General features: G+C 45.4%; 1 protein-coding gene across 3 annotated transcripts; it reads right to left on the bottom strand.

Moving 5' to 3' along the window:
* ALKBH5 (alkB homolog 5, RNA demethylase) lies at positions 1–24,095 on the bottom strand. 3 transcript variants are annotated; one of them, XM_030576793.1, is made up of 5 exons: positions 23,873–24,095; positions 22,690–23,540; positions 15,617–15,697; positions 7,968–8,123; positions 1–5,451 (listed from the first exon to the last, which is right to left on the bottom strand). In XM_030576793.1, exons 2-5 carry the CDS (start codon positions 23,436–23,438, stop codon positions 5,268–5,270), a joined length of 1,170 nt encoding a protein of 389 aa, XP_030432653.1. In that variant the 5' UTR covers positions 23,439–23,540; positions 23,873–24,095; the 3' UTR covers positions 1–5,267. The 3 variants fall into 3 exon arrangements, with proteins under 3 accessions (XP_030432653.1, XP_030432654.1, XP_030432652.1); XM_030576794.1 differs by having other exon boundaries at positions 22,690–23,537; XM_030576792.1 differs by having other exon boundaries at positions 22,690–24,095.
* Positions 24,096–27,778: the final 3,683 nt, after the last annotated feature.

Raw genomic sequence — 27,778 nt, 5'->3', positions numbered from 1 at the left:
AAGTGATGCTTTCTGCTTTTATTCAATTAAATGCAGCATTCTATACAAGGAAAAAAAATGAAATCCATGAAATTCCAAACCCTGACAGTGAAGAACTAAGTTCTTCCTAAGAATCAACCAGAATTAAAAGATTCCCCCATGGTACTGTACATAAAATAATCTCTTCCCCATTTACAGCGTTCCACACAGTACTTTGTTTTGTATTTCAAACTTCAGAACTGTACAACTTTGTTACAAACTACGCTTTCCTATGAAAAACTTATTACAGAAAAAAATATTGCCACTTTTTATTTATTTATTTGTAACAAAAAGTTAGAATCTTTTAAAAAACAAAATTTAAGTCAGCCAGAATTCTGTTAAGAGCATGGGGGGGAGAGAGGGGTTTGAAAATGAGGGAAGGGGTACTGTGGAGCTTGTCAGAGCATCAGATTAGCATTCCCTTTCTCTGTCTCAAAAAGGGAAACTGCATTTGGCATATAAAACTACTTATCACTAGAGGTGGGTCCAAGCCACAGGGTTCAGGTCCAGCTCTGAACATCTCCCAAATTTCAGGGCTGTTGGGATCTGGGAGTTTTGGTTTAGAGCCATCTCCAGTGAGCACTGCTATCAAAACCTCATACTAACAATATTACAAACCAAGAAACAGAGCCCTACCCTTTCCCTGCACAGGAACCCTGGGAAAGAGTTTGAGAACTTGGGGAAAGAAAAAAAAAGAAAAAGCTTACGCCCGCGTGTGTGTGTGCGCGTGCGTTACAGTAGAAGCTACCTGACTGACTAACTCAGAAGTGTGCATGTCAGTTGCCAAAATATCAACTCATGGACTAACCTTCGAGATGAACCAAGCCTTTGGATTACAGCTCATGTGTGCCACAGCTCAAATTTATTTACAACAGCTGGATTAGAATTTAGCAGGTGGTAAAAGCCAGATGTGCCAACCCACATCTTCCTATCATTGTGTAATTTACCTAGATGCGGTTAAGTGGAATGGCTGAGGTTGCCAGATGCTTAAGCAGCAAAGCAATGTTCTAAAGAAATCCCCGTGCCAATGCTTCTCTTCTGTTACTAGCAAAGCTTTTCACTCTCTTCCTAAGGGGACACCAAGCCCAGGCGACGGGCTCAGAATTTTGATTCCACCACTAGAACTGATTAATTTCAGCTACATAGAGCCATGTGTAGCAAAAATACAAATTCCTCCCCAGCCTTTGTTTGCAGAGAAACAAAAAGCATCTACTTTCCTTAGGTACGAAAAATACCGTCATGATTGAGGTTGGGGGGCGTGGGGTGTTTTTTGGGTTAATTTTACTGTGTCTCGAATTTAGATGATAGTTTAATGAATTATGCATACTATATGCAGATTTACAGAGAGGAATTGGGACCACATTACTGTACCAGACTATGAAAGATTTTAAAGCCAAGTTGGTCAAGTCTGTGAATAAGGCCTTGTTAGAAGCTACCTGGCTCTAGCTTCCATTTCTGAACAGCTGGTAATGACCCAACCTTCACCCCCTGACCCCAGAAATGAAAAAGAGGTGGGACTGGAGTGGCCATTAACCAAACCAGAGTTGCCAGAACTCACCTCACATCTGGACATTCTCCAGGTTAGGAGAGAGTATGGAAGTCTGACCTGGGACTTGCAAGCAGCCCCATAAGCCACTGCAAGTCAGCTACAGAATACATGTGGGTGTCACTAACACCATGAGCCATTGTTCCAGCAAATAAAATACAGTAGGTTCTCTAGATCTGTGTGAAAATGTAAAGTCTCCATTTTTTTTTTAATTCAAGATTTCACTTTGAGTGATGATCAGTGCAAAAAGTTAAAAAACCATGTATCTACAGATATACATATGTGTGGTCTATATAAAATATCTGTACAACTGGGGAGGATGGCCTGCCAATACACAGGGTGACATCTGCCCGAAAGAGAAAGATGCCTTGAGTCCAACTAGTTGTGCCCCAATCTCTCCAGGCAGTCATTTTAAAAAAAAAAAAAAAAAAAACCAAACAAAAACCAAACAAAAAACCCCACACCAAACAAACCCACAACCAGCTCAAAGAGTTGAGACTAGCCCTGAAAGGCTTTCCTGACCACTTCGGCAAAACCTGTACAACTGAACAAACAGCAAAGACGGAAAACAGGAAAAAGTTGCACTGAAGAATACAAAAATAAATCTGAAGTAAAGGTACCTGCTGTCTACACAGAATGCATAAGAGTTAGAATGAGGTGTCATTTGTACCATGTTAGAGGAGAGGCCTCTACAGATAATGCATAAGTTGGTCTTGAGCTCCTTTAAGACAAATCCAGTACCTCATTCCCATCTGGGTCACACAGCAAACCTTGCTCTATCAAGTGCTGCTTTGGGAGCCACTAATATCACATCACAAAGGAGGCACAATTGCAATCAACTTCATTTTAAGTTGGAGCCAGAACACAGTATCTTTACTGCAGAGGTAGACTTAAGGTAGCGTGTTTAGGATGGGGGTGCACTGTGCATCAGCAGAGGACTGTCACAGGAAAGAGAGGCACAGATCACTATGGTTTCTGCTACTTATCCAGCCAGAGCTACGTTTAAGCAAATCAGAATGCTACTATTTAGGAAAAAAATATGATGTACTCAGCATGGCACCCTAGAAGCACAGAGGGCATTTTAGCGGTATTTAAATTGTGAATCCAGAAGTGTTCTAATTAAAACCATTCCTCAGCCTCCTGCTAGGAGTCACCATCTTAAATCAGTGACATTCATGAGGCCTGCCAGAGACAGACAAGTTTGCAGCAGATCCAGCATGAGAAATGGAAAGAGAAGAGTTTTTCCCCTTTCTGATTGTTAAGCTAGGAGACAGAGCAATAGCAGTTCTAATTTAACAGCTTATTTTCAAATGCAATTTACATTTTAAAGACAGCCAGAAGCACAAACTTCTAGAACTCTGCAGAGAGGTGGGACTCTTTTTTAAAGAGCTGGCAAAAAAGACTTCTCAACTTTGAGCGATGCCAACTAAAGTTTTACCCAGGAAAAAAAAACACAAAACAAAAACACTGCAAAAAGACAACCCCAGGATAACCTTTGAAAGACTCGGTCTAGTAATCCTTATGCAGATAGCACTTACGCTGACGTCTGTAGTTGTTTTGTTTGCATTACCACCAATGGTGGATCTAGTTTGAAATAGACTCAGCATTGAAGAGGGACCACCTGTACACTTTGGAGTAAGAGAACCACACATGAAAAGTCCAAAGGTTGGTAAGCACATGAGGGAACAATGCTTGGTTTCTGGACTGGAAACTCCTCATGACAGCACCAGACATGTTTCAAAATATATTAGATCTTTTTATTGTAAAGTACATAAACCATAGCTAGTGTTCAAGACACAATACCAAGGAAAACTATCAAAAAAAAGTAGTTAGGGAAGGCAAAGCTGTAAAAAAGAAAAAAAACTTTTAAAAATAAAGACCAATCTTCTTGCAATTGCTGACATTTGGATTGAAGGAATCAAATGAAGGAGAGTTTTACTATTTATTAAAATTAGGGTACTAAATAAGTTATTAGACCCCAAACTTTGACAACTCATTGAGGCTTCAAGCCAGGATAATGCAGATTGAATGTGGAAAGATGATCAGAAAAACATATTAGAATATCTAAAGTCTCCTGTTAACTCCTGGAGCTCCAGGAGTCTTATTTGCAGCACTTTAAGTAGCTGGCCAAGAGGCTCATGGCACCAGAATTCCTACTGTCTCTCGGTAAATAGAAGAGGGACACAGACCAGTTGTGATATTTGTTGAGGCTAGGAACAGACAGTGCTATGCAACTTAAATGGGAGGCATCTGACACCTAAGCAGAAGGTTCCTGCCTCAAAAGGTCAACCCCCAGACATCCCCAAGGTACTGAGGGCAGAATAAGTCTGCTAGTTCTACTGGGGTGACAATATCACACACTTCTTCTATGCATCAGCACATCTCTGTGGCTGAGAAGTTTGAGAGTTTCTTCAAGCTGCTGCAATGCTCTGAAGGATCCTCAAATAGGGTACTCCAGAGACAATGCAGTCTGGGGATCCTTTTCCTCCTGAAGAGGAAGGGAGAGATCCACTTCCACCAAGATGCCAGCCAGCATAAAAAGACACCCCTTCCCAGGGTGTTGCCAAGTCACATTTCCTCACAAGTGCAATCTGCTAGCCCCCCACATTGTTCTGGCTATTCTCTAGCTTGGAGTGGGAAAAAGCACGTATCCAAAACACACACACACACACACACACACACACACCAACCAATCATTTTCATACTCAAAGACCTAGGGGGCCAATACAAATCTCAGTCCCGTAGTTTGACAGGCCTCAATAAAGCCAACTAAGACACTTATCCAGAGATTAAAAATCCAAACACAATATTACTTCTGAAAAATTGTAATGATGCTGTTAGCGAGAAGTGGATGGAGCAACTTAAAGTCCAATATGCCTCCCTCCTTCAAACAAGCCTATTCTCTCCCTGAGGAGCCCCTCAGAACCACCACTGATGTGAGCAAGAGCTTATGTATGGCCTTCGCAGACAGAATACACCCTCTAGTCAGCAGCGCAGAAAACGAGAGGTTTGCAAGCCCAAATTAGCTGAGGGGGGGAAGTGGAGGGAAGCATAGGGCATTAAAAACTGTTACTAAAGTGCAACAAATATCCTAAATCCTTGGTAATCGATTGCAGCAAGGAGGTGCCTGCAAAGCTTCGAACATCCAGTTGCTGCAGGACACCTTTAAAAACAAAAAGCCCAAACTATGTAATAGCAGTCGTAGGAATTCAGGAACCCTTTGGTGTAGCTTGGAGTATGAGGCCGCTACAAAGAGTTTCAACTCTTGGGGTCGAACAAGATATTTAGAACATTTTAAAAAGAAGCTTAGTTAAACTTAAAGCAAAGGAAAAATTAATTTCTTAAATCTTCAGTAATGAAAACAGTTAACTTTTTGGTGTTTTCAAAAATACAGACCAGGCAGCCTGCCACAGCATTAACAATATCCACTTCATGAGGGAGGGGATGCCCATCTGATACACCCCTTGGGAAACTGCAGGTGACACCCTACACATTCTATCAATATTTCTGCCTCAGTATTACCCCATTCATAAAAACAAATAGCCAGATCCTTCCCAATTACTCTTCAGCCTGAAAGGAAACAACAAAACTGAAGCTAGATGAGAAATAGCCGGGGGGGAGAAGGGAGGGAGGGGGGGAGGGAGAAGTTTTCATAGACTGGAGGCCAATCTCTTCAGCTTTGAGACTCCGGAAAGCTCATGCCTCAATGTCGCCTCATTTTAACTTTGCGGGCTGGACTTCCATCCTCCTCCTCCTCATCATAGTCCTCTGTATACTCGTAAGACCTTCGCCAATAGTTCTCAGAGCTGAAGTTGCTCCGTCTCCTATGTTTTGGTAAGAGGACCGAGCGCCTGTTCTCCTCCTTATCCATTTCTAAAATCCGTGGCCTAAGGAAAAGAAGAGAGAAACATTTGGAGCAGATACTCGATTGTGAATGTAAGAGATGTCTCAGACTAGCTGTGTTATTTAAGCTACAATTTCTTGAATATTTTGACCAAATGGACCACTTGGAGCATATGGCAGATTGGACTTCCAATATTGTCAGGTTACAACATTGCAGTGTTCCTACAAGTACAGGACGCCTGTGGAGTCCAGCACAGGCAAAGCAGACTAGAGTCACATGAATGCTGAGGGGAGGATTTTGCCTGTAGTGATGCATGTTCTTTCTGAATCAAGATCACAACTTATTAAAAGGCTCTTTATTTACTCTTGTCCTACACTAAAGCTGTTAAACTACAAGAGAAACTACCAAAATATGCAACCGCTCTGCCATTCCTTCCTAGGTGTACCTGACTGTACCAAATATTACCCCCTTTTATGGGAGATTCTTCACCTGTGCTTAGGACCAGCGCTAGGGGTTTTAGCGCCCTAGGCGCACAGCAATTTCGCCGCCCCGCGCCCTGGTCCCACAGCTCCAGTGGAGCTGCTGCGGTCGTGCCTGCGGAGGGTCCGTTGGTCCGCGGGCTCCAGTGGAGCTGCCGCAGTGGTGCCTGCAGGAGGTCCACCAGAGCCGCGGGAGCAGCCAACCATCCGCAGGCACGACTGCAGCAGCTCCACCGGAGCCGCCTGCTGCACCCTCCAGCAAAATGCCACCCACCAATAATCCTGGCGCCCTAGGGGATTGCCTAGGCCGCCTAAATGGAAGCACTGGCCCTGCCTGTGCTTATCACAGTGGGAATGTCAGCATTAAGGGCATGATCCCTTTTAAGTCAATGGGATTTCTGCCACTGTTTTTAATGGGAGCAGGACTCCATATGCCCTTGCTCTTTTAGGAGCTAGTTTACTGTTTTTTTAAATATATAAAAAGTAGTTCCATAAGGGCTGGGGGTTTTGTGTGTGTGTGGGGCAAGGTTTCTTGCTCTCCCCTCCCAGCTCTGAAACATCTGGTACTGGCCACTGTCAATGGCAAAATCCTAGACTACATGGACCAATGACCTGATCCGGCACAGCAGTAGTTACTGTCCCCATAACAAATGCATCATGTTGACATCCATGGATTATGCATATATTATACTAGAGTCTCTCAGGCTACATAAGGGGACAGACCCAAACAGTGCTGGACATAAAAGTGACAGAGTAAGAACATAACCTTCAGGTTAAGGAGAAACAACTCCCACCACCACCCACGTTGTACTGACAGGGACTCTTGCAGTTCCATAAACTGTTTTTCCTGTACACTCAATTGCGTTTATGTTGTATATTTACTCCACATTAGTTTGTGGTACATTTAGATGCAACGCTACATTTGTAGATGTGTCTCTCGTCTTGGCTTATGCTCATACAGTTAGTCTGGGACTTGAGTGGGATGTTACACAAATAAGACTCCCCTCAAGTGACTGGCTGCAGCATGGACTGGACCTTGCTGTAGCCAAACCATGAAACCAGGCCAACCTTTTGGTTTTACATGATGTTGAGAAGTCTTAACCCTTGCTAAGGCTCAGACACACCGATTCTGCACCAACACACAAGTATGCCAACATTTTTTTTTCTATAATAGGAGTTATCTATCATTCCTGGCTAGAAACCACTATATAGGCCAAATGCATCACTGTAGTCACAGGTAAAATCTCATTAGGGACAGGATTCCATAAACACATTCTAAAAGACTGGCTCAACTTCTGGTGCTGCTAGACTGGACTATTTCCAAGAAGGAGTCAGTGTCCAAATCTCTCTTAAAACCAAATCCTGCAAGAGTTGACCAGGAGTTTGGGTATGGAAGGAATGCAGGATTGGGACCACAGCAGGTATGAGAAACATCACAGATTAAAAAATAAACAAACAAACAAAAAAACAACCCTCACTCTTCCCTGTGAGTGAAGCCTTTTATACTTTTCAAAAGTCATTTCGTTTTATGCAATAGCTTGGCAATAAAGGTCAAAATTAGCTGCAGGGAAACTTGATTGTTCTGAATGAGTGCACTACCAGGAGGAAGCTGAATCTACTGCATCTCAATTCTGCCAACCATTTGACAAGAAAAAACAAACAGCTTAAAATTCAAGCTCAGCTTTAAATTTACAGGTTTGGCGCTAAAAAAAAAAAAAAAAGCCATTTTGATTAAACAGACCTATATTGCCTATGAAGTGTGTGTGGAGTAAGCAGCCCTCAGGCAGGGAAGGGGAGAAAACTCGAGTAGAACTTTAATGCACAAGAAAAGAAAAAGCCAAACTAAATAGGATAGATAGAGTTTCAGTTGTTACACAATAGCATTACAGGAATGATGCCGCATTATCTTTGCAAGAATCACACCAAGACCTATGAAATGGGTGGTTCTAGCAACTGTGATTACTACCAGGCTGATGGTGGGTGGGATTTACCATTGTTTTGCCATACCATGAAACGCTGCAGTTCACCGAGACCAGAAGCACTGGAGCCAGATCACTACTTTCATAAGCTCTCATCCTACCTGTGAGCAGCATCAGGGTCTGCTTTGCGATGGGACCGCTTTGGTTTCAGGATCTGATCCCTGTTGCTTCCTGATAGACGGTCAGAGGTGTAACCTGGTGGCAGCACAGAGCTGCTCAGCGATTTTGTTTCCAATCGAGGAGCATCTAGTCTTGTTCTGTGAATGTTAAAAGACAAGTGTTTCCAAAGAGTCTTTTGAGGAAAGTACTGACGTAGCAAAGTAGCTGTTCTGTCTACAGGGCCAGCTCTAACTTTTTTGCCGCCCCAAGTACTGTGCCGTAAAAGCCCCCGCCCCCTCTCCGAGTGCCACCTGGCGGAAACAAACAAAAAACCCTCCAGCGCTGCCCCGCCAAACCAAACCAAACCAAAAACAAAAACAAACAAACAACCCACCACCCACACATACAACCCTGAGCGCCAGCCCCTCCCAAGCACGTGCTTGGTCGGTTGGTGCCTGGAGCCAGCCCCGTCTGTCTAATCAAACTGAAGTAGCTCCCCTGATCCAGGCCCACCAGCAAGGTTTCTGTGACAAGCAGGACAAAGTTCCACAAGGCAAAACTTGCAATCCTCCCCTTCAAACTCCCACTTCCCTATTCAAAAAAAAAAATGTGCATGGGATCTAGCACATAAAGCTGATATATTGGCCTATATTAACTCAACTATTAATTCTGAGGGTTAATGACAGTTTAGCAACTTCAAACCCTGGATAAAGTATCTAGAAGTGATGAAGAAAAATTCCCATTTCTGATCCATATTGCAGTGCCTAGCTTCACCATTGTGTTCTCTCTACAAATTTAGCTCTCTTGCTGGGATGAGGAGAGCTAACCTGTGCAAATCAAGAGAGTTTTGCTGGAGGAGATTTTCTGACAAACTCAACAAAAATATCCAGTAGTCATCAGGTGAAAGTCTGGAAGGAAGTCCAAGCAAGCTGCAACATGGTACCTCAACTAAAATATTCAAGATCTAGTCCACACTAGAAGGGAACCGTGCTAATAGCTGCATCAATGTGCAATACGGTCTGGCAAGCACAGTTCAGCTAAAAACAGAATAATTCTGTCCAGCAGCACTGTTTGCTCAGACACAGCTGTAGCTGGCTCAGTTTGCATGCCCAGGAAACAGAGTTGGCAGAAACTATCCTGCAGAAAGACCAGGAGTACTTGTGGCACCTTAGAGACAAAATCCTACAGAACACTCAGTATACAGATTCTTAATGTGGTTGCATTGTTGCTATGCACAGACACAAGCTTTTGGCTTCAGCAGTATGTCATTTCAAACATGGATCCAAGCCCTAGCACTGAAAGGATGCAAGATGAAAAGGTACCAGTGCTTAGAGCAGTGCGTGTAGTGGAGATGATCCATGCAATCTTCATGAAAGAAAGATGGCTGCAGATTCCTCCTGCTTCCTAATATTATTTTACAACGTGCATCTCCCATAAGGGAAGTTTGCTAAAAATCAGGTCATGGGGTTGGGTTGTAAGAAAGGGGAAAATTAGCTTTCGGGTTATTCTTGAACTTAAGGTTTGCAAGCTTGATTTCAACTGGGGTCTGAAAAAACTTCAGATCCTTTCAAACTCCAATTACAAACTGTTTGTAGTTGCAGAGCAAACCATCGTCTCCACCAGCCCTCACCAGCTTACTCTCTTTGCTGCAGGTACAATGTGTCGACACATGAATGAGTAGGTAGGTTTGTCAATTACACTGCGCACAGGAAGTAGGTTTGTGTCAGACTAATAGCAGTCCAGATTACCTGCCAGTATCCTACTGGAATTCAGATCCAAATCAATTTGTTAGAACATTGAATGCAGAAATGATGGCAGGCCCTATGCTGAACGAGTTTATTGCCATTCCAACACTACTCACAAATATGCCAAACATAAACACAAAGTTGCAAAGAGTCCTGTGGCACCTTATAGACTAACAGATGTATTGGAACATAAGCTTTTGCGGGTGAATACCCACTTCGTCGGATGCATGTTCTGGAAATTTCCACTACCTGCATCTGACGAAGTGGGCATTCACCCACAAAAGCTTATGTTCCAATACATCTGTTAGTCTATAAGGTGCCATAGGACTCTCTGCTGCTTTTACAGATCCAGACTAACATGGCTCCCCTCTGATGCAGACAACTTGTGTTATGTTTCTGATTCATGAAAGCTACAATCAGCATTCCAACAGGGATTGTAAGCTTGGCAACGGAACCTTGAAGTTCTTCCTCACCCCCAAGCACTTCATGATGGCTCACACAAAAGTGATTTTATGAAAGAGTCAACTTTTGGAGGGAGAATAAAGCTTCTGAGGGTGTGGGATGATATAGCCACCCCCTGAAGTTAATGGATTAAATAAAAAAAATTTAAAAAATTTTTGCACAGAAATTAAATGTGATTGGAAATGCAAGTCTCAAAGTTTTAATTGGATTACAAAAGAGCATAAAATCCTGGCTTGAGCCCTCCGAGTTTTTAGGTCTTCTAAAATGTAGCTAGACAGCAAAGGACACTAAAAAAGGAAAGATACGCACAGGCAAGTAAATTATGAAAAGCTGAAGTCATTTAACACACAGTTTCCTTGTAAAGTACTGTACAGGTACAGTATGCAAGACATATTACAAAGAGCTTGAACTATCATTTGGAAGTTACTCCCAAAGCCTGTCTGAGCAGGTCTCAACACTGCTTATTTCCCTGGTTAGAGTTATGCTAAAACAAAATGGGTAAGTGTTTTTTTAAATTTAGGAGTTTCAGCCCCCCTCAGGGCCTCCAACCTCTTAAGCTGAAGATAAATTCCAGCCCTTTCTGTTGCCCTCACAGGCCTACACTCTAGTACACAGGGAAAGCTGTAAATATCATTATGTTCTCGCTGCACTGAAGTGTTTATGACCTATCTGGTAACCATGCGGCTCTCAAAATATTCCACAAAACTGACCAAACATCAAAGCATTTCTCCAATACACAAAGTTTGTTCTACACTCCCTGCTAAAGTAGTACAGAGCTTCACACATACAACTACTCAGGAACAGACTCAAGCCCAAAAGTTTTGCCTGTTGGTCCCTTCACCATGTGACTAGATATACTAGTTCTTAACTATACCGAAGTCGAAAGCTAAGCACCCTTGCCATAATACATTGATCTCGGTGAGAATCAGATTCTCAGGCTACCCAAGCAGCCCCTGCAGAAAGAATGCTCTTTATGACATCAATATTAGGTACTCTGTTGCTAGCATAAAGGGAAAGTAGCTATTTTCCTGGTTGCATAACACACTATTTAAATCTGCAACAGTCACATGACTTAGGATGTGATAAACTTCACCACAGCAATCTGCACTATGGGATGCAAGTGTTTACGAAGGTCACCGCAGTCCTACGGTGTATGGATGCAGACTAGGTTCAACAGCGAGCAGATGTTTTATCATTACAGTGGGTATGCAGTAGCTAAATAAGCTGTAGGGTGCAATGTCCATAGTGTATGTACCCTTTTGCAGAGTGGTATATCTGCATTTTAGGGATCAGGCCTGGTAGGTGCTATAAAGAGTGCGGGAAAAGGGGGATTCCACACCTTCCTTTTAGGCAGATATACCACCACCATCCCTCATCACACCAGTCAGTCAAGCAGCTATCAGAATCTTACTCGGTAAAGGCACAGAAGTTCTCACTGTGCTCTCTCCTACTGTAACCTTGAGTGACGCACAGTGTAGGATCCTAAAATACACAAGAGCATTCAATTTCACTGATTAAAAAGCAAGCTCTAGAGGCATTGTGATGCCAGCATTCCCAACACAGTTCTGCCAAGATATGTAAATCCCTGCACTCCTAGGCCTTCTCTAGTTATAGACACCTGCACCGGTTTAATGTCAAGTTCAAATCTATTTAAACTGCAATGTAAAAGAAAAAAAAGTGTCATCCTTTGTTTACATTGATTTAGCTGGGCTATCTAGATATTGAACTAAACAAAAACATAACCAAGAGATAAAAACACTTCAAGCATGTCCACATTATAGGTTTCTGATCGTTTAAATCTAGTTCAGGGGTAAGCAACCTATGGCACGGGTGCCAAAGGCGGCACACGAGCTGATTTTCAGTGGCACTCACACTGCCTGGGTCCTGGCCATCGATCAGGGAGGCTCTGCATTTTAATTTAATTTTAAATGAAGCTTCTTAAACATTTTGAAACTTTATTTACTTTACATACAACAATAGTTTTATTATAGACTTATAGAAAGAGACCTTCGAAAAACATTAAAATGTATGACTGGCACATGAAACCTTAAATTAGAAAGTGAATAAATGAAGATTCGGCACAGCACTTCTGAAAGGTTGCCGACCCCTGATCTGGTTAGTTAAGCCAATGCTCTTCTCTAGCACAGAAGAATCTCTAGGCACCGGCCTTTCAAGAAGCTAGGATACCAGGCTAGATGGATCATTGGCCTGATCCAGCGTGGCCACTCATGTTCTGAAGTCTGGAAGGCCCATTTCTCCCATAACCCTGCCAATGCACCTCAATCTGGCCCCACAGTACCCTCGCGTCCCTTCAAATATTTCAACAGCTACAGAATTTGTGAGAACACCTCTAGTGGCACTAGTCCAGATTGGTTTTGTTTCTCTCTGGCAGCAGTACTCTCACTCCAGCTGGTTTCAACTGCAACTGCCCCTACTTCGCACCTCTGCCCTGTGTTTCCACAAGCTGATTTTGCCTCATTCATGTCTCAGGGCTGTTGCCTCTCTCATTCCATGGCTTCTCTCTAACCAGTCGTCTTAGTCTTCACTTTGTCCCTGAGTTGATCTAACTGGCACTGTGCCACATCTTCCATGAGGCTAGGTTTCCTTGAAACCAGCTAAGCTGCTTGAAAGCTCAGAGGATATGGAACCAGATTTCTGATGACTAGCCTCACTCTTTCCTGGGCTGCAATTCCAGCAGCCTGCCATTGTGTCTACTTCCTTCTGGGTTTTCAGTACTTTAAGCCAGAAGAGCTCCATTGGGTTACACTTTTTTCTTAAGGGAATTTATTGACAATGGAATTACTGGTTGGACACCCCACGGAAGTGACGACCCCAAAACGAGTTTTAAAAACAGAGGCTGTCATGTATTTTCAAGTTACTCAAAACAGTGTTGTTGTTTCTGCTATCAGGATCCAATGAAACAAGAGATACCCAAGGAGATAAGGGGGAGTTAAGAACATAAGAATGGCCATAGAAGGCAAGACCCAATGATCCATCTAGACCAGGATCCTGTATTCTGATAGTGGCCAGTGCCAGAGACCTCAGAGGGAATGAGCAGAACAATTACTGTGCGATTTATCCCCTGTTGTCCAGTCCCAGCTTCTGGCAGTTGGAAGTTTAGGGACAGCAGAGCATGGGGTTGCATCCCTGACCATCTTGGCTAATAGCCATTCATAGATCCAGCCTCCATGAACTCATCTAATTCTTTTTTTCAACCGAGTTATATTTTTGGCCTTCACAACACCCCGGGCAATGAGTTCCACAGGTTGACTGTGCACTATGCTTGTTTTAAACCTCCTGGCCTACTAATTTCATCAGCTGACCCCATCTCCTGTGTTAGATGGAAGCATTGTTACCCCTTCTTATTCACTTTCTCTCACCTTTCATGATGTTACAGACCTCTATTATAGCTCCCCTTTGTAGTCTCTTTTCTAAGATGAACAGTCCCAGTCTTTTTAATCTCTCTTCATATGGAAGTTGTTCCACACCCAAAATAATTTGTTGCCCTTCTCTACAACTGTTCCAATTCTAATACATCTTTTCCGAGATGGAGCAACCAGAACTGCATGCTGTATTGAAGACATGGGTGTCCCATGGATTTATATAGGAGCATAATGATATTTACTGTCTTATTATCTATCCCTTTCCTACGGGTTCCTAACACAGCCAGCTTATGATTGCCGCTGCACACGGAGTGGATGGTTTTGGAGAACTATCCATGATAACTCCAAGATCTTTTCTGAGTGGTAATGGCTAATTTAGACTCCAATATTTTGTATGTATAGTTGGGATGTTTTTCAACATGTATTAGTTTGCACTTATCAACATTAAATTTCATCTGCCTTTTTGTTGCCCAGTCACCGAATTTTGTGAGCTTCATTTGTAACTCGTTAGACTTGAGTAATTTAGTATCAGCGAGGCGCAAAGCTTGCGGATGTTTACCACTTTTTCCAGGTCATTTAGGAGAATGCTGAACAGCACCAGTCCCGATACAGATCGGTGAGGGACCCTGCTGTCTACCTCTCTCCATTCTGAAAACCGACCATTTATTCCTACCCTTTGTTTCCTGTCTTTTAACTAGTTACTGATCCATGAGAGGACCGTCCCTTTTATCCCATGACGGATTACTTTGCATAAGAGCCTTTGGCGTGGGACCTTGTCAAAGGCTTTCTGACAGTCTAAACACATTATATCCACTTGATTGTTGACACCCTCAAAGAATTCTAACAGATTGGTGAAGCATGATTTCCCTTTATAAAGACCATGTTGACTCTTCTCCAACATACCGTGTTTATCTGTGTATGATAACTTTGTTCTTTACTGTAATTTCAACCAGTTTGCCTAAGGCTGAAATTAGGCTTACCAGCCTGTAATTGCCAGGATCCCCTCTAGAGCTTTTTTAAAAATCAGCATAACATTAGCTACCCTTCAGTCATCTGGTATAGAGGCAGATTCGAGTGATAGGTTACATACCACAGTTGTTAGTCCTGCAATTCCATATTTGAGTTCCTTCGGATCTCTTGGGCGATTACCATCTGGTTCTGGTGACTTATTACTGTTTAAATGTATCAATTCGTTCCAAAACCATCTCTACTGACCCCTCATTCTGGGAAAGATCCTCAGATTTGTCATTTCAAAAGAATGGCTCAGGTGTGGGAACCTCCCTCACATTCCATGTAGAGAATGAAGGTAACTTTTACGCTGCTGAAACTTTAAAGCTATAGGGACAAACACTGGCCAGAAGAAATGCCATCTATGGAATAACATGGTGTCATAAGATGGTGTCATGGGTGTGGAGAAGATTTACAGGGCACTACTTCACACTGCCAATCCCTAAAGATATATTTATAGGCCTAGTTCTGTAATCCACGTGTGTCAGACATCAGCATTTCTATTTCCCTGTTGGAAATGAGTCATCCTCCTCCCAGAGGAAAAAAATTTCTCTGGCTTATTGTGAAAGATGCCCCATATAAAAGTTGATATGGACAATATCTACTTGAAGGGACCATGTCAGGTCATTCACTACTTAGAGATCATGTAAACAGGCCTTAAATTGAGGCCAAAAATTTAGGGTTTTACATGGCTAGTTTTATTTTTTTTTAAATAAGGCAGCCAACCAAAGACAGCTGTTTGTATGTGAACATACCCTCTGCAGTGTTTTCAAATGTTACCAAAAATATGCTGTTGCAAGAGTCAGAAAATGAACCTGAGAACTTACAGTAACAAAGAAGAGATCAGAATCAAGTAGTCTGTTTTCATTGTTAGAAGCTAGTGCAGTCAGTAATCAGATATTTAAGATTTAAAATGCTGAATAATCTAGTGTTTTATACCAAGTGATTTACCACCTGATACTGTCCTTTTAAAAACGTTCTGAAATGACAGAGTGCTATAGAGTCAAACTTTTTTCTGTCTTTCTTCATCACCCAAAATGCTTTATCACTTACTTTCTAAGAATGATGACAGCTCTCCTCTCCTTGATGTCCTGCGGTCGAATGCAGTGCGTAATTTCATCAGCTGCATATCCACTGGAAAAAAAAAACCAACAAAAACCAAAGAACTATGAGCAGACTGATAAACAAATGAGTCCCTGTTTCAGAGAATCAAGCACTGCTACCTACTCTATAACTTTCATGGTGCAGTTCCTAAACTTCACACTATTCTGAAAACAAATTAATGTTATCAGCCTTATGGAATTTTTGCTTTAAAGTTCAGGCAGGCCGAGAAACAGATGGACATTAACATTTTTTGCTCCTGGTCATTTTCTGCCACAGTATGTAAGAACCCATCTAAAGAAAATTAACACGAGCCATATTCATAAATAAAATGACATTTAAAGCATGACCACAGAATGTACAGTCAGCTACCTCATTTAGTAAAGTATGATCAGGATAATTTAAATGAACATAATACCACCACATTACCAAAAGAGATATTCCCATGCAATTCCTCCCATAGAAAGCCATCTCAATTGTAACGGAGATAAATGTGAGCAAGCTGTAGACAAGTGCTGATTACTCGAAGATTCTGCTCTATCTTTTGAGTTTCCCCTTAAGGGTTGTGGCTTTGAGATCACAGGTGGATTTTTAGCCTGGTGAAAAGCAGAGTGATAATGAGTGCCCTTGTGCTGGAAAGACTAACCTGCGTCCCCAACAAGTTCAGATACTTCCCTGCATTCCACAACCACTCCCTGCTCAGCTGCCCCAAGAAAGCAACACAGACTGCCCTATGTAACCAGAGAGAGATTCTACTGCTGGAGTTACCAAGGCCCAGGCCCAGAAGCATGCATGAAGAGGATTTAGCTAGACCTGTGTCTTTAGACTAATTTCTGTAAAACAAGACACTGTGCTAAGAGCTACATACTATGAGCATTCAGAAGGATTTGAGGTGTATTGTTTGCGCTATCAGCTAGTACAAGTATCAACATTCTCGTCACAATTCCGTTCTCATGGTTGCCTTTTTGTTGAAGAGTACAGTTTTCAGAGTTCAGGGCAAGCAGCAAGGTATGTAGTCTGAGGTTTCACTGAGCAGGGCCACACTTTACCTTAGTATGGATGATTGCAGGCAATATCTGCTTAGACAAATTACCTTGTAAGAACTTCTGGAAATATAACCATTCTTACGATGTTAATTGAAGGTAAGGAATGAAGCTCACTCAGTCTGGGAGGGAAGGGAACACACCACGCCAATGCTTCTCCTGCTTTTTTTCCTAGAGCAGCGGTGGGCAAACTTTTTGGCCTGAGGGCCACATCGGGGTTCCAAAACTGTATGGAGGGCTGGGTAGGGAAGGCTGTGCCTCCCCAAACAGCCTGTTCCCTGCCCCCTCCCAGAACCCCCAACCTATCCAACCCCCCTGCTCCTTGTCCCCTGATCGCCCCCTCCAGCCCCCCTGCTCTCTGTCCCAACCCCTATCCACAACCTCCCACCTTGACAGGCCCCACCACACCTATCCAACCATCCCTTACTCCCTGTCCCGACTGCCCCCCGGGACCGACTGCCCCTTATCCAACCCCGCCACCTTACCATGCTGCTCAGAGCAGCAGGACTGGCAGCTGTGCCACCCAGCTGGATCCAGACATGCGGCCACGCTGCCTGGCAGGAGCTTATAGCCCCACCACCCAGAGCACTGGCAGCCCAGCGAGCTGAGGCTGTGGGGGAGGAGAGACAGCAGGGGAAGGGCCAGGAGCCGGGCAGGACGGTCCCACAGGCCAGATGCGGACTATAGTTTGCCCACCTCTGTTCTAGAGCATTCTGGAGACACAGAGTGAATCTCCATCCCAGCACAGAGTGCCCCATGCCCGAATGAGGCTTAAGAGGGCCCTTCTGGCAAGATAAAAGTCTTTCAGAATGTTCTGAGATAGATGGCAGGGGCTTTCAAGGATGCAAAGGATTTCTAAGGGGATTGAGAACAGATTGGAGAGATCAGAGTGGGGCTCTATGGGCCACTCTCCCATCTCCTCTTTAAAACTTAACACAGATAGCTTGCACATTCTGCAGTGCATCCACATCATTCCATAATTCAGTGATTCTATAAGAGGCTTCTATTTTCATTTTATTTGCTCATTTCCCAAGTGCTTAGAGACTGGCTGGGAAGACACTGCATACCCTCCCCAAAGTAAAGCCCTAACACTATGCCTTCCTCATTGCAAAGTCTAGTAGTCAGCAGTAAGCATTCTTGCATGGCCTGGCTCAGTGGGCTGTAGGTTACTCAAGCAGGTCTATCCAGAGGATAGATGGCACAGGACAGCCCCTCCTACATGCAGTTAACTTGTAGATAGGACTGTAATTCTTCCTCCAACTGCCCCAAAAGAGAGGGAGCTACCTTTCACTCCTTCCAAGATACAGCACCTGTTGTTTCTAGGACTGAGAAATTCTGGAGAGAAGATCAGTGTGTTTTATTCAGATGTATCACAAAGAATTAAGAAGAGTTATGCAAGTGGGCTTATTATAGGGCTCTATTATGTTTCAGTATCTTTGCTTCAAGCTTCAGTGAATCAATTAAGATCAGATCACCCACGTTAGCGTTCATCTTAACAGAACCCTAATAATGCCTTTAACATAAGAGACCAAGCCAATTTCTAAACGTGAACACTCCATAAGACGTCAGGCTGCATGTTCTGATTATTTACTGGGCGGGAGCCTATTTCACAGAGGAGTTTAACACCAATTTGAAACTAACAGGACTCTTGGCACAAAGATTATAAACCTAGATATTCTGCCTCCCTGCTTCAAGAGGCATGTGCCAAGAAGATGGCAGCAGTAAGTATCCGAAGCTGGTCAGCCCAAGCTCTATGCAGACTGAAATGAAAGTTATATTTGAAATAGCAGAAAATGCTCTGTCCCTCAACAGCCCCATACTGAATACAATCATTGAGGTGAGATCTGACAAAACAAAGTCACTGTTTTGCTAAGGTCAGTCTGCTGCATCCCCGAGCCTCCCAAAACCACTAACACTAACGCTACAAAGCAAACATTTGTTCCTCATTGTATCATTGTGAGAATATCTGGATTCTATTCCCTGTTCTTATGAAGGCTTCCTCCAAGACTTTGGTCAAATCCATTAACCAGTGTGCCTGTTTACACTGCTGTAAAATGAGGTCAATGCCTACCACACGGGTGAACCACAAGGAAAGCAGGCTCATTCTGAGTCTGCAGCCAGCTCTAGTGTTTCCGCTATTTGGAGCCTTGCCAGCAGCAGGAGAGTGAAACTAACATATTGTCAGTTTCAGAACTGGTCAGCAAGAAGCGAGCATGACAGCAGTTTTCTGGTATCTAAAAGGGTGTCGTCAGGAGGAAGGAGAAAATTTGTTCACCTTAGCCTCTAAGGATAGACCAAGAAGCAATGGGCTTAAACTGCAGCAAGGGAGGTTTAGGTTGGACATTAGAAAAGCTTCCTGTCAGGGTGGAATAAACTGGAATAAATTGCCTAGGGAAGTTGTGGAATCTCCATCTCTGGAGATATTTAAGAGTAGGTTAGATAAATGTCTATCTGGGATGGTCTAGACAGTATTTGGTCCTGCCATGAGGGCAGGGGACTGGACTCGATGACCTCTCGAGGTCCCTTCCAGTCCTAGAGTCTATGAATATACCGAGGAGAAGAGCCCAAAGAATGGCACGGGGAAGGCAAGAGTGTTAGAGATCTTCCCCTCATAGCAGCCAGAAGGCACCAGGGATCAAGAGTAGAAAGCAAGGTTCCCCCTCCACCCTTTTCAGCATCCAGATGGGGACTTGGTGGAGGCATCATTACCCTAAGACTGATACAAGTGATGTAGTTCCACCACCCCAGTACAGTTCAGAGATAGCACCTAACTCCAGCTGCTGGACCTTTCATGTGGGCACTGCTCATGAAGCACACTAGTGTCCATCCCCCTCACACATCTCTGTTAATGATCTCTCACTATTCCTCTAGTTAATACCAACCTAATCAGTTGTTTTCCAGACCCAAGCTGAAAGATGCATCATTTTTAGCAATCGAGAGAAAGATTTGCTTTCTGCTGAATTTTGTACCTTGCAAAGATCATCACGGCACATTTATGAACCGTCTAATATTCATAGTGATACAGCAGTAGCTATCAAGACATATCATTAGATATAATGAAGCTCCCCCACTATGCTCCGAATTTCTTTTTTTTTTTTTTGGCGCAGTTTAGATATTCTTCCCCCTTGCCCCCATCAAGACACATTCTCTTCAGAAAGACTGGGAAACTGTTGTATTCCCACTGCCTCATTCACACCAGTTCTATCCTACCAGTACTCGTCAGATTCCCTTAAAAAGGAAACGCTAATATGGCTGAGTCAGTAGTCAACAGCATCCCTTGCACAATTCTAGCCTACAAAGAGTGGCACTGAATGAAAGGTACATGGTACTTCCGCCAAGCTTGATTTACACTTCCTAATGGGAAAAGCAATTTAGCTATGGGTTGAAAGTTGGGGAGAAAGAGGTTTAAAAAGGTCAACTTTAAACAAGAGAGAAAGTACCATTATACCTTGGAGGGAGGGATATGACATAGCAAGATGCAACCCTTCCTCCGCCCCATAAAAAAAATAAAAGCCTCCAAAAACTCTACTGCAGAGAGTGATAGAATCTTCGGCCAATGGAGCAGAATGAGCGGAAGGGGGAATAGGTGGCTACAAGGTCAGAGAATGAAACAGAGAGCTTTGAAAACCAGGAAGACAGTCATAAATTGACTGTTGATATTAGTAGGAACACCACAGTAAAGGTGACATGGGGAGGGACAAAGAGAGGTGGAAAAGTGAGTTAAAATGAGAGAGAGAGATGCAACTCCCCCCCACCCACCCCCCAGACTCTTTGATGGTTCCCACATAGATCTAATCCACACAGCCAAAGCAATGCTGTTACATTGGCTTCCCAGAGAACACAGCCCTGCTGAGAACAGCCACTGACCCAGCAATGCTTGAGTCACACAGACATTTTTACAAGCATGTTAATTCTATCCATGCAGTTTCTCATAACAATTGCCTTCAGGAAGTATTTACTTGGATTCTTCCTCCCTCCCACTTTGGAAAACTGACTTTTCAATGTGCCTGAGAGGGATGGATCTTAGGCATCACCTTCAGCAGGATCTAGAAGACTTGCAAGTCATGTTCATTCTCTCTCTAACCTGGAAACTTTAATAAATCATTACAACTTCAATCCAGAGTGGATCACAGTATCACAAAGTAATCCCTCTGACAGAATGTCCTGGACATGCTAAGTATTTACTAACTGCAGCATTTAAATGGAAATAATCCCTATTTTAAAATATATTTACTAGAAACTAATCTCTTCTCTTGGATTAAGCAAATGAATTCCAGAAAGGGTTCAGTAACAAGAAACCCTCAAAGCACTATTCCAAAATCTTCTGTTTCCATTCTACGCTTGTCTCACCCACTGATGTTATTTGTCAATACTGAGCTGACATCCTCCAATACGAGGCAACGAAAGTTTCGCCATTAACTTAATTTGGAGCAGCCCATATTCTTTCCTTTTACACCTGTCCAGTTAGAATGCTTTGCAGTAATGTCAGATTTACTATTCCAGATCAAACTGCTGGTCCATCAAGGCTGGTTATCCTGCCTATCAGTCTCTAGTACCTTACCTCAGGCCAATATTCCCCACTGGAATAAGCAGGTGGAATTTTGTTAGCTCTCAGAGAGCTGTGCCCACTTACATGTCAATTTTCTATCCCCACCAATCTGAAAGTCACTTATCACAAGGGGTACTGGAGAGGCGAGAATTACTTAATGTTTGTGCAGCAGTTTAGAGATAAAAAGCAATGAGAGTGCTCATTATCTGTTATTCATGCACCTGGTCAATTGTACAATGCTGTATGTATATGAGGGGGGAAATTCCTTCCCGATCCCCTGCAGCAATCTTTTTACAAGCCAAAGCATGAGACTGAGTTACCCACAGACTGCCTTACTGCTAGCATAAGCATTTACCAACTCAGACATTAGAATAGCTAAAATATTTCCCTTTGGCAATGTTGAAAAAGTTAGGGGTATTCGACTACCCCTGTCGAAATGAATTCTGCAGAACTGCCCTTAGCGTCAGGACTATACATGTTGATCATAAAATTATGCAGCCCCAGTACATGACTTCCTCCCATCACTGATACCTAAAAGCCCACCTGCTCCACAAAGCCACATGCACCAATCCCCATATGCAATTTAACTGGCCGCTACCTGTGCCAGTTTCAACATTACATATGTTGTTAGAGAGGCAGCATGATACGGGGACAGAGAAAGGGATTAGAAGGTTGGGACTTGGAAGTCCCAATCCTAGATATACTAGTGACTTGCTGCATGACCTTGGGCAGGTCATGTCACTTCTAGGGCTGTTTTCCCATCTGTAAGAGCGTGGGAGGGACCTTACTGTACCTACCATACAGGGCTGCTGCGCACAGTTCGGACAGTGCTTTGAAGTGCTACATGATTTGCACTTGCAAACTATGTTTCACAGGAGATCTCAGAGCAGTCCACAAAAAGGCAGCCAAGACATAATATCCCCACTTTACAGACAGCAAAACAAGGCCAGTCACCTCACCTCACCCAGTTTACAATCACACAGGAAGTCAGTGAACAAGCTAAGAATAGACTCCAGGAGTCCTAACTTCTAAATCAGCTGCTCTATCATAGACACGCTATTGAGCAGGGGCTCCATTTTATGCCTTACTGTGTATTCTAACCATAGGTAGGAGTGCGCTTCAATCCACCAGCGTTTCATGCACACTCTCACTGAGGCCATTGCAGATGGGCTTGTCTTCTTCCCAAGCCTAGCTGCGTCACTGCCTGCTCCCCGAGCTGAATCACTGCTCCAGCCAGACTCCCACTGACCATAATGCCCCCGTCCCAAGTTTCCTTCCTTCATCCTCCCACTCAGTCAGTGGAAAGCCCATGTATCTAGGATGCTATATAAACAACTCAGGCATGTGTCTCTGCTGATGGTTGGTATTGATAAACAAACTACTAAAGAGTCTCAGTTTAGTCCCTGAAACTCAGAGGCCTTCCACTTAGTTACCTTAGCACAGTGACACTCCCTCTCCTCACTGGCAGGAACAAGACAGGTTCGGAGACTCTGATGGGCTTGAACTGGAACTTACAGCCAAAGCAGAGGGCAGAGTCGCTGAAGAAAGACACGGAGACGATGGGTCTCTCAAAGATGTGGATAGGGTCCACGTGGGAGACAATGCAGCCACCAGGCTGGTAGTCGTTGATCACCGCACTGTTCACAAAGCCCTCAGGGATCACCCTGTGCTCCACGAGCTTTTGGATCACCAGGTCATGCACCCATTCTGGGATGGCATCCACCTCCCCCTGAGGGTACAGCCTTTCCTGACCAGGGCCTCGCCTCTGCAGCTGGGACCCATATGTGTAGCCCTCTCCAAAGAAATACTTGTTCCGAAGAGGGGCCCTGTCCACCGTATGCTCTTTATAGAGGCCTTTCTCAGCTCTAGATACGACATCCTGAATTCGGGCTTCGATCTTGGCACACTCGTCTGGGCTGAAGAGACGAAGCTGCCGGATGCCACTTTTGACTTTCCGGGCCTCCTCCTCCTCCTTCTGCTGCTGCTCCTCCTCGTAGTCACTGGGCTCAGAGTCAGAGTCCTCATGGTACTTGCGTTTTCGCTCCCCAGCAGCGGCAACCCCCCCAACTGCCCCATAGGGGGACTCTGTAGGATCCCGTAGGCTGTTGCCTTTGTAGTTGTCCCGATAAGGCATCATGGACTTCAGCTTCTCTCGCAGGTCTTTGTAGCCACTCCCCGCCATGGTGTGCTCGCAACCCACCTCCTCTATTGATCTCCTCTGTGCACGACTCTTTGGGTTAGAGAGTGGGAAGTGCTGCTGCTATTCATGGCCTCCACCGTCCTGCTAGGATAGTTCCAAAAGGAAGGAGGTACACGGAGTGGATTCTATAGTCAAAACTTCCACATACAGGGGACCCACCCCACTCTCTCCTTTGGTGGGGGTAGGAACCTTTGATACAGGTAGCTCAGCTCCACTCTTCCATAAGAGCCCTGACCCCTTGGAGGGGAGAGGGACGTGCTCTGCTCCAAAACAGGAAGTTCTCCCCCCCCCCCTTTCTTTTGGGTAGCAAAACAAGAGACGTATCTTGCACTGCTATAAACTTGCACGTAGGGTGCCCCCTCTCTCCTTGCTGACACGCGTGTGTGTGTGTGGGGGGGGGGGATTAGGAAGCTCACCTCCGTCTATGCGTGCAGGCTCTTCTCTGGCTACTGCGTAGGGCAAGAGGGGAGGAGGAGACAGGCAGGCAACACAGGGCCAAGCCTCCCCTCTTCCCTCCTAGGGCCGGGGGAAGCTAGCTCGGTCCCCCCTGCCACTTTCTGGTCTGCAGGGGGGGCTGGGGAGCTCGGGTCCCCGTGTCTTCCCGGGGCGGGAGCGCGCAGTTCCCCGAGCCGATGCCAAACTCACGGCCGGGCCGGCGTGGGAGCAGGGCTCCGCTCTGCGGGGCCACGCGGCCAGCCTCCCTGCAGCACGGCGAGGCCTCCGGGCCGCCCGCGGGCTGTCAGCTGCTGGGCCCCACGCTCCGCGCTGGGAGCCCGCCGCCCATGGGGCGCTTCCTCAGGCAGTGGCGGAGCCTGGCACATGCCCAGCTGCTGGCCCGGCTCCCGGCAGCCCCCGGGCCGCCACCTCTCTCCCCATCGCAGCAGCAGGGGCGGGGGCTCCGACGCGCTCGCAGACGCCGCTCGGACTCCTCGCTACGTCACCAGGAACCAGCCCGACATTATAAATAACTCAGGGGCAGCCTAGAGCGCAGGCAGCGCAATGCGCAGGCGCGGTCACTGCGCCGTCCCACTGCGCCTGCGCCGATGGCCTCCTCTCCCCGCCACCGCCCGCCGGCGGCGCTTGCGCACTAGGCCCGTCGCGTCTTTTTGGTGCCGACGCACTTCAGAGCCGCCGCCGCTTGGCAAGGCCACCTGGCTCTTTGGTCGGGGTGGCCCGGAAGGCGGGTGGGGCCGAGCTGGGCTGAGTGAGTGACTGAGGGCAGTATCGTTCTGTGAGGGCATCACCGATGCCTCAACATCGCCCCCCCTTTACGGTACAACCTACCCTACCTTTCCCCCTAACTCGATGCTGATTGGCTGAGCTGCCCCGATGAGGCGGGTACAAAAGGAAAACATCTAGCTGATTGGTGGTTGTAAGATGGGGTCCTTGTGCAGCAAGTTGCGTAGAGCTGTGCGGGATGCCGAGGACCCCTCTGAGAGGAGCTATTGGGGTGCCCTGAGAGGGGCCTGATTAGATTGGAGGTGAGAGACGCGCCTAGAAACGAGCTCTTTTCCCGATAGCAGGGTGGGCGGTGGCGGATAGATGGGAGCAGGCTGGCGGGGATAGGCAAAAAGAATCAGGCATCGGGCAGGACACCCCAGCCCTGGAGCATCTGCTGCGCACCGTATGGCTGCCACATGGCACTGGCAGTTCTGCCAGGAGTAGGGGGGGAAATGATGGGACAGACCATGTACCCCCCCCAGGGCACAAGGGATAGTCACCCACCTTACCACCCCTAGCGCACAAGGGATAGGCATTCACTCCAGGGGCTTGGTACCCACCACTGAGGTTTGGATACCCGGTACCAGCCCACCCTTGCTTTGGAGACTGAGCATTGCCATGAGCTAGGGGCATGACCTTTACAATACTGGCCCAGGTCAGGGGAGTCTCTGCACTCGTTCATTCTTCTCTCAGCATCACTGAGCATTTGTGCATCACGCCTTTTTTACATAACTCAGAAGCATCAAGTCCTTTGGGGTAGCAAAGAACTTGCTTTTTAAGAAGCCCTGGTAGATTCAAGAGATCAGCTCATAGCATTGTTATAATCTTGCAATCCACCTCACAGTGCTTTATTGGGGTCTTCCGTTCAGAGACTTAGGGGCTGAAGGACATAAACCTTTGTGCCAACATCTGCAGTAACAGTTTTCTTGAGCCCAAGGGTGTGAACTCTGAAGTAGTTACCAAACCCTGTACTAAGTATAGGGAACTAGAATAGGATAAGGCCGATAAGAATTCTAAATAGTTGCCCACATTGCCCACACGTCCCCCGGCCTGCGCCACTTCCAGCAGCTCCCATTGGCCCAGAGCGGTGAACCGCGGCCAGTGGGAGCCACGATCGGCCAGACCTGTGGATGCGGTAGGTAAGCAAACAGGCCTGGTCCACCAGGGGATTTCCCTACACAAGCAGCGTCCCAAGTTTGGGAAACACTGCAGTAGAGTATTAAGTGATATGACTGACATCTGTCACCTGTAATTTCTTCTTCCATCCTCTCCTGGGAGTGAGTTGTGTGTGGAGTATTTTGGTGTGGTAGGGTTGCATTTGGTTTTTAAATGCACATGCTGCTTTGTGTGAAGGCAGGCCAAAGAAGTGCCCCTCATACTTGGAGCAGAAGATGGGGAGATGTGGAACGGTCCTTGGTTCCTGGGGGTGTTCATTCCACAGTTTTGGGCCAGCCCCCAAGAGCGCTCGGTCTCTTGCCACAGATGAGCTATATCCATACAGTAGAAAGTTCAGTGTGCAGAAGCAGCGTTGTCAATCATGGCTCTCATCCCAGAGCTTTAGATGATCTAGGTGTCTTGAGCCCAAGTGTGCAAGTCTTTAGATCCTAAGGGATCTGTCTGCAGTTGAGGAGACCCATGTCACCTGTGCCCCACTTTGTTCATTCCAAGGACTCTCAGTCTCTTCCTTGCAGCCACGTTTTCTTTCAAGAGGCTCTAACTCCTTTAACTCGCCCTCCAAGGAAAGGCTAGGCAAAGAGAACTGATGTTTCTCGGTTTTCCTTTTCTCAGAGGGTCTGTCTTTCATGGGATCTTTTTCAGCAAGATTTCTGACCTCTGCCTGTTGCTCCATTTCAGACTGACTTGTCCCAAAGGGGAGATTGCTGTCCTAGATGACATACTGAGCTCTGTCACATTGTCTCTTCGGGGACTCATGGCGTTAACCTGTGTGTGTGTGCAAACCCCAGCAACACTGGACAGCTAATTCTGTCCATGCCCAACTTGGAAGCATTCAAAATCGCTAAGCTTCTGGATGACCTCGCATGGCAGCAATCATGTTTCTTAGAAGACCTCAGGTTTGAGGGGATGGCGGTGGGGATTAGTAGGGCACTGGACAATTAAATGGCTTCCTAATACTGCAGTGCTTGGAGAGATGGTTATTATTACCAGGCACAAACATGAAGCACTATCACCGTAAACCAGAAGGGGAGAGACTAAGGGAAATAGAGTAAAGGGTGTTTGTGAACTAGGAAGAGCATGGGGAATAACGTTCACTAACTGCATCACCTCAGGCTATTTCCTCCTCCTTTAGGCTAAATAATGCTGTGAAACAGATGTATGGATAGTTGTTATTTCATTTCTCTGTCTATAATTTCTCCTCTGCCTCGTCCTCTAATATCCTGGCATCAGTAGTTAATAATACTTCACACTTCTGTAGCACTTGTCATCCAAAGATCTCAAAGCACTTTGCGAAGTGGGTATTGTTATCCTCATTGGACAGTGGGGAAACTGAGGCACAAAGCGGGACAGGAAATCACCCATGGGGACACTGCCATTGCATGGCCAAACTGGGACTAGAATGCAAGTCTCAGGGCTCCTGGTGCCAGACTCTCGCCACTTGGCACGTATATAGCGCTTTATAGTTCTCAAAGCACTGAGTGTGCGGTGTGCAGTGGAAATCTTCACATACAAACAGTATTTGTAATATCTATAAAAGAGCGAGACCATGAGAGGAAAAGCAGGTCACACGGAAAGCCCAGAATTTAATTTCGCCTCTGCCCTAGTCTCTTACCGCCCTTTGGGAATCATTATCTTTAAAGCTTGGAGCACCAGAAATAAGTGACCTGCTAACCCCTGATCGTAGGTTCTGCTGTGACCCTTGTAAAACTTTTTTCTTTCTTGCTTGCCTGCCAGTTCAATTAACACAGTGTAGCTGGATCCTTAATATGCTCTGGCAGGTTTGTGCTGCTGTCGTGCCATTGATGCCTCCATTGTGGGGAGGCCCCACCCGCCCTCGGTAGAGTTAGGCCTTCCACTGGGGTGGTGGTGAGAGATGAACGTCTGACTGGGTTACCCTTCCAGCATGGCTTGTTCAGTACACGGTG

This window comes from Gopherus evgoodei, chromosome 10 (genome assembly GCF_007399415.2).
Source record: "Gopherus evgoodei ecotype Sinaloan lineage chromosome 10, rGopEvg1_v1.p, whole genome shotgun sequence".
Lineage (NCBI taxonomy): Eukaryota > Metazoa > Chordata > Testudines > Testudinidae > Gopherus > Gopherus evgoodei.
Note: the sequence above shows the minus strand (reverse complement) of the source record. Positions and strands in the feature narration are given on the sequence as shown.

Bases quoted from the DNA above. Each gene is read 5' to 3' on its own strand.
- ALKBH5 (XM_030576792.1), bottom strand. From the start codon at position 23,438: ATGGCGGGGAGTGGCTACAAAGACCTGCGAGAGAAGCTGAAGTCCATG. The intron at 15,698-22,689 runs GTAACTAAGTGG...TTTTTTTTCCAG, and splicing joins GGGAGTGTCACTGTGCTAAG to TGGATATGCAGCTGATGAAA. The intron at 8,124-15,616 runs GTAAGTGATAAA...TAACATTCACAG, and splicing joins GCTGTCATCATTCTTAGAAA to AACAAGACTAGATGCTCCTC.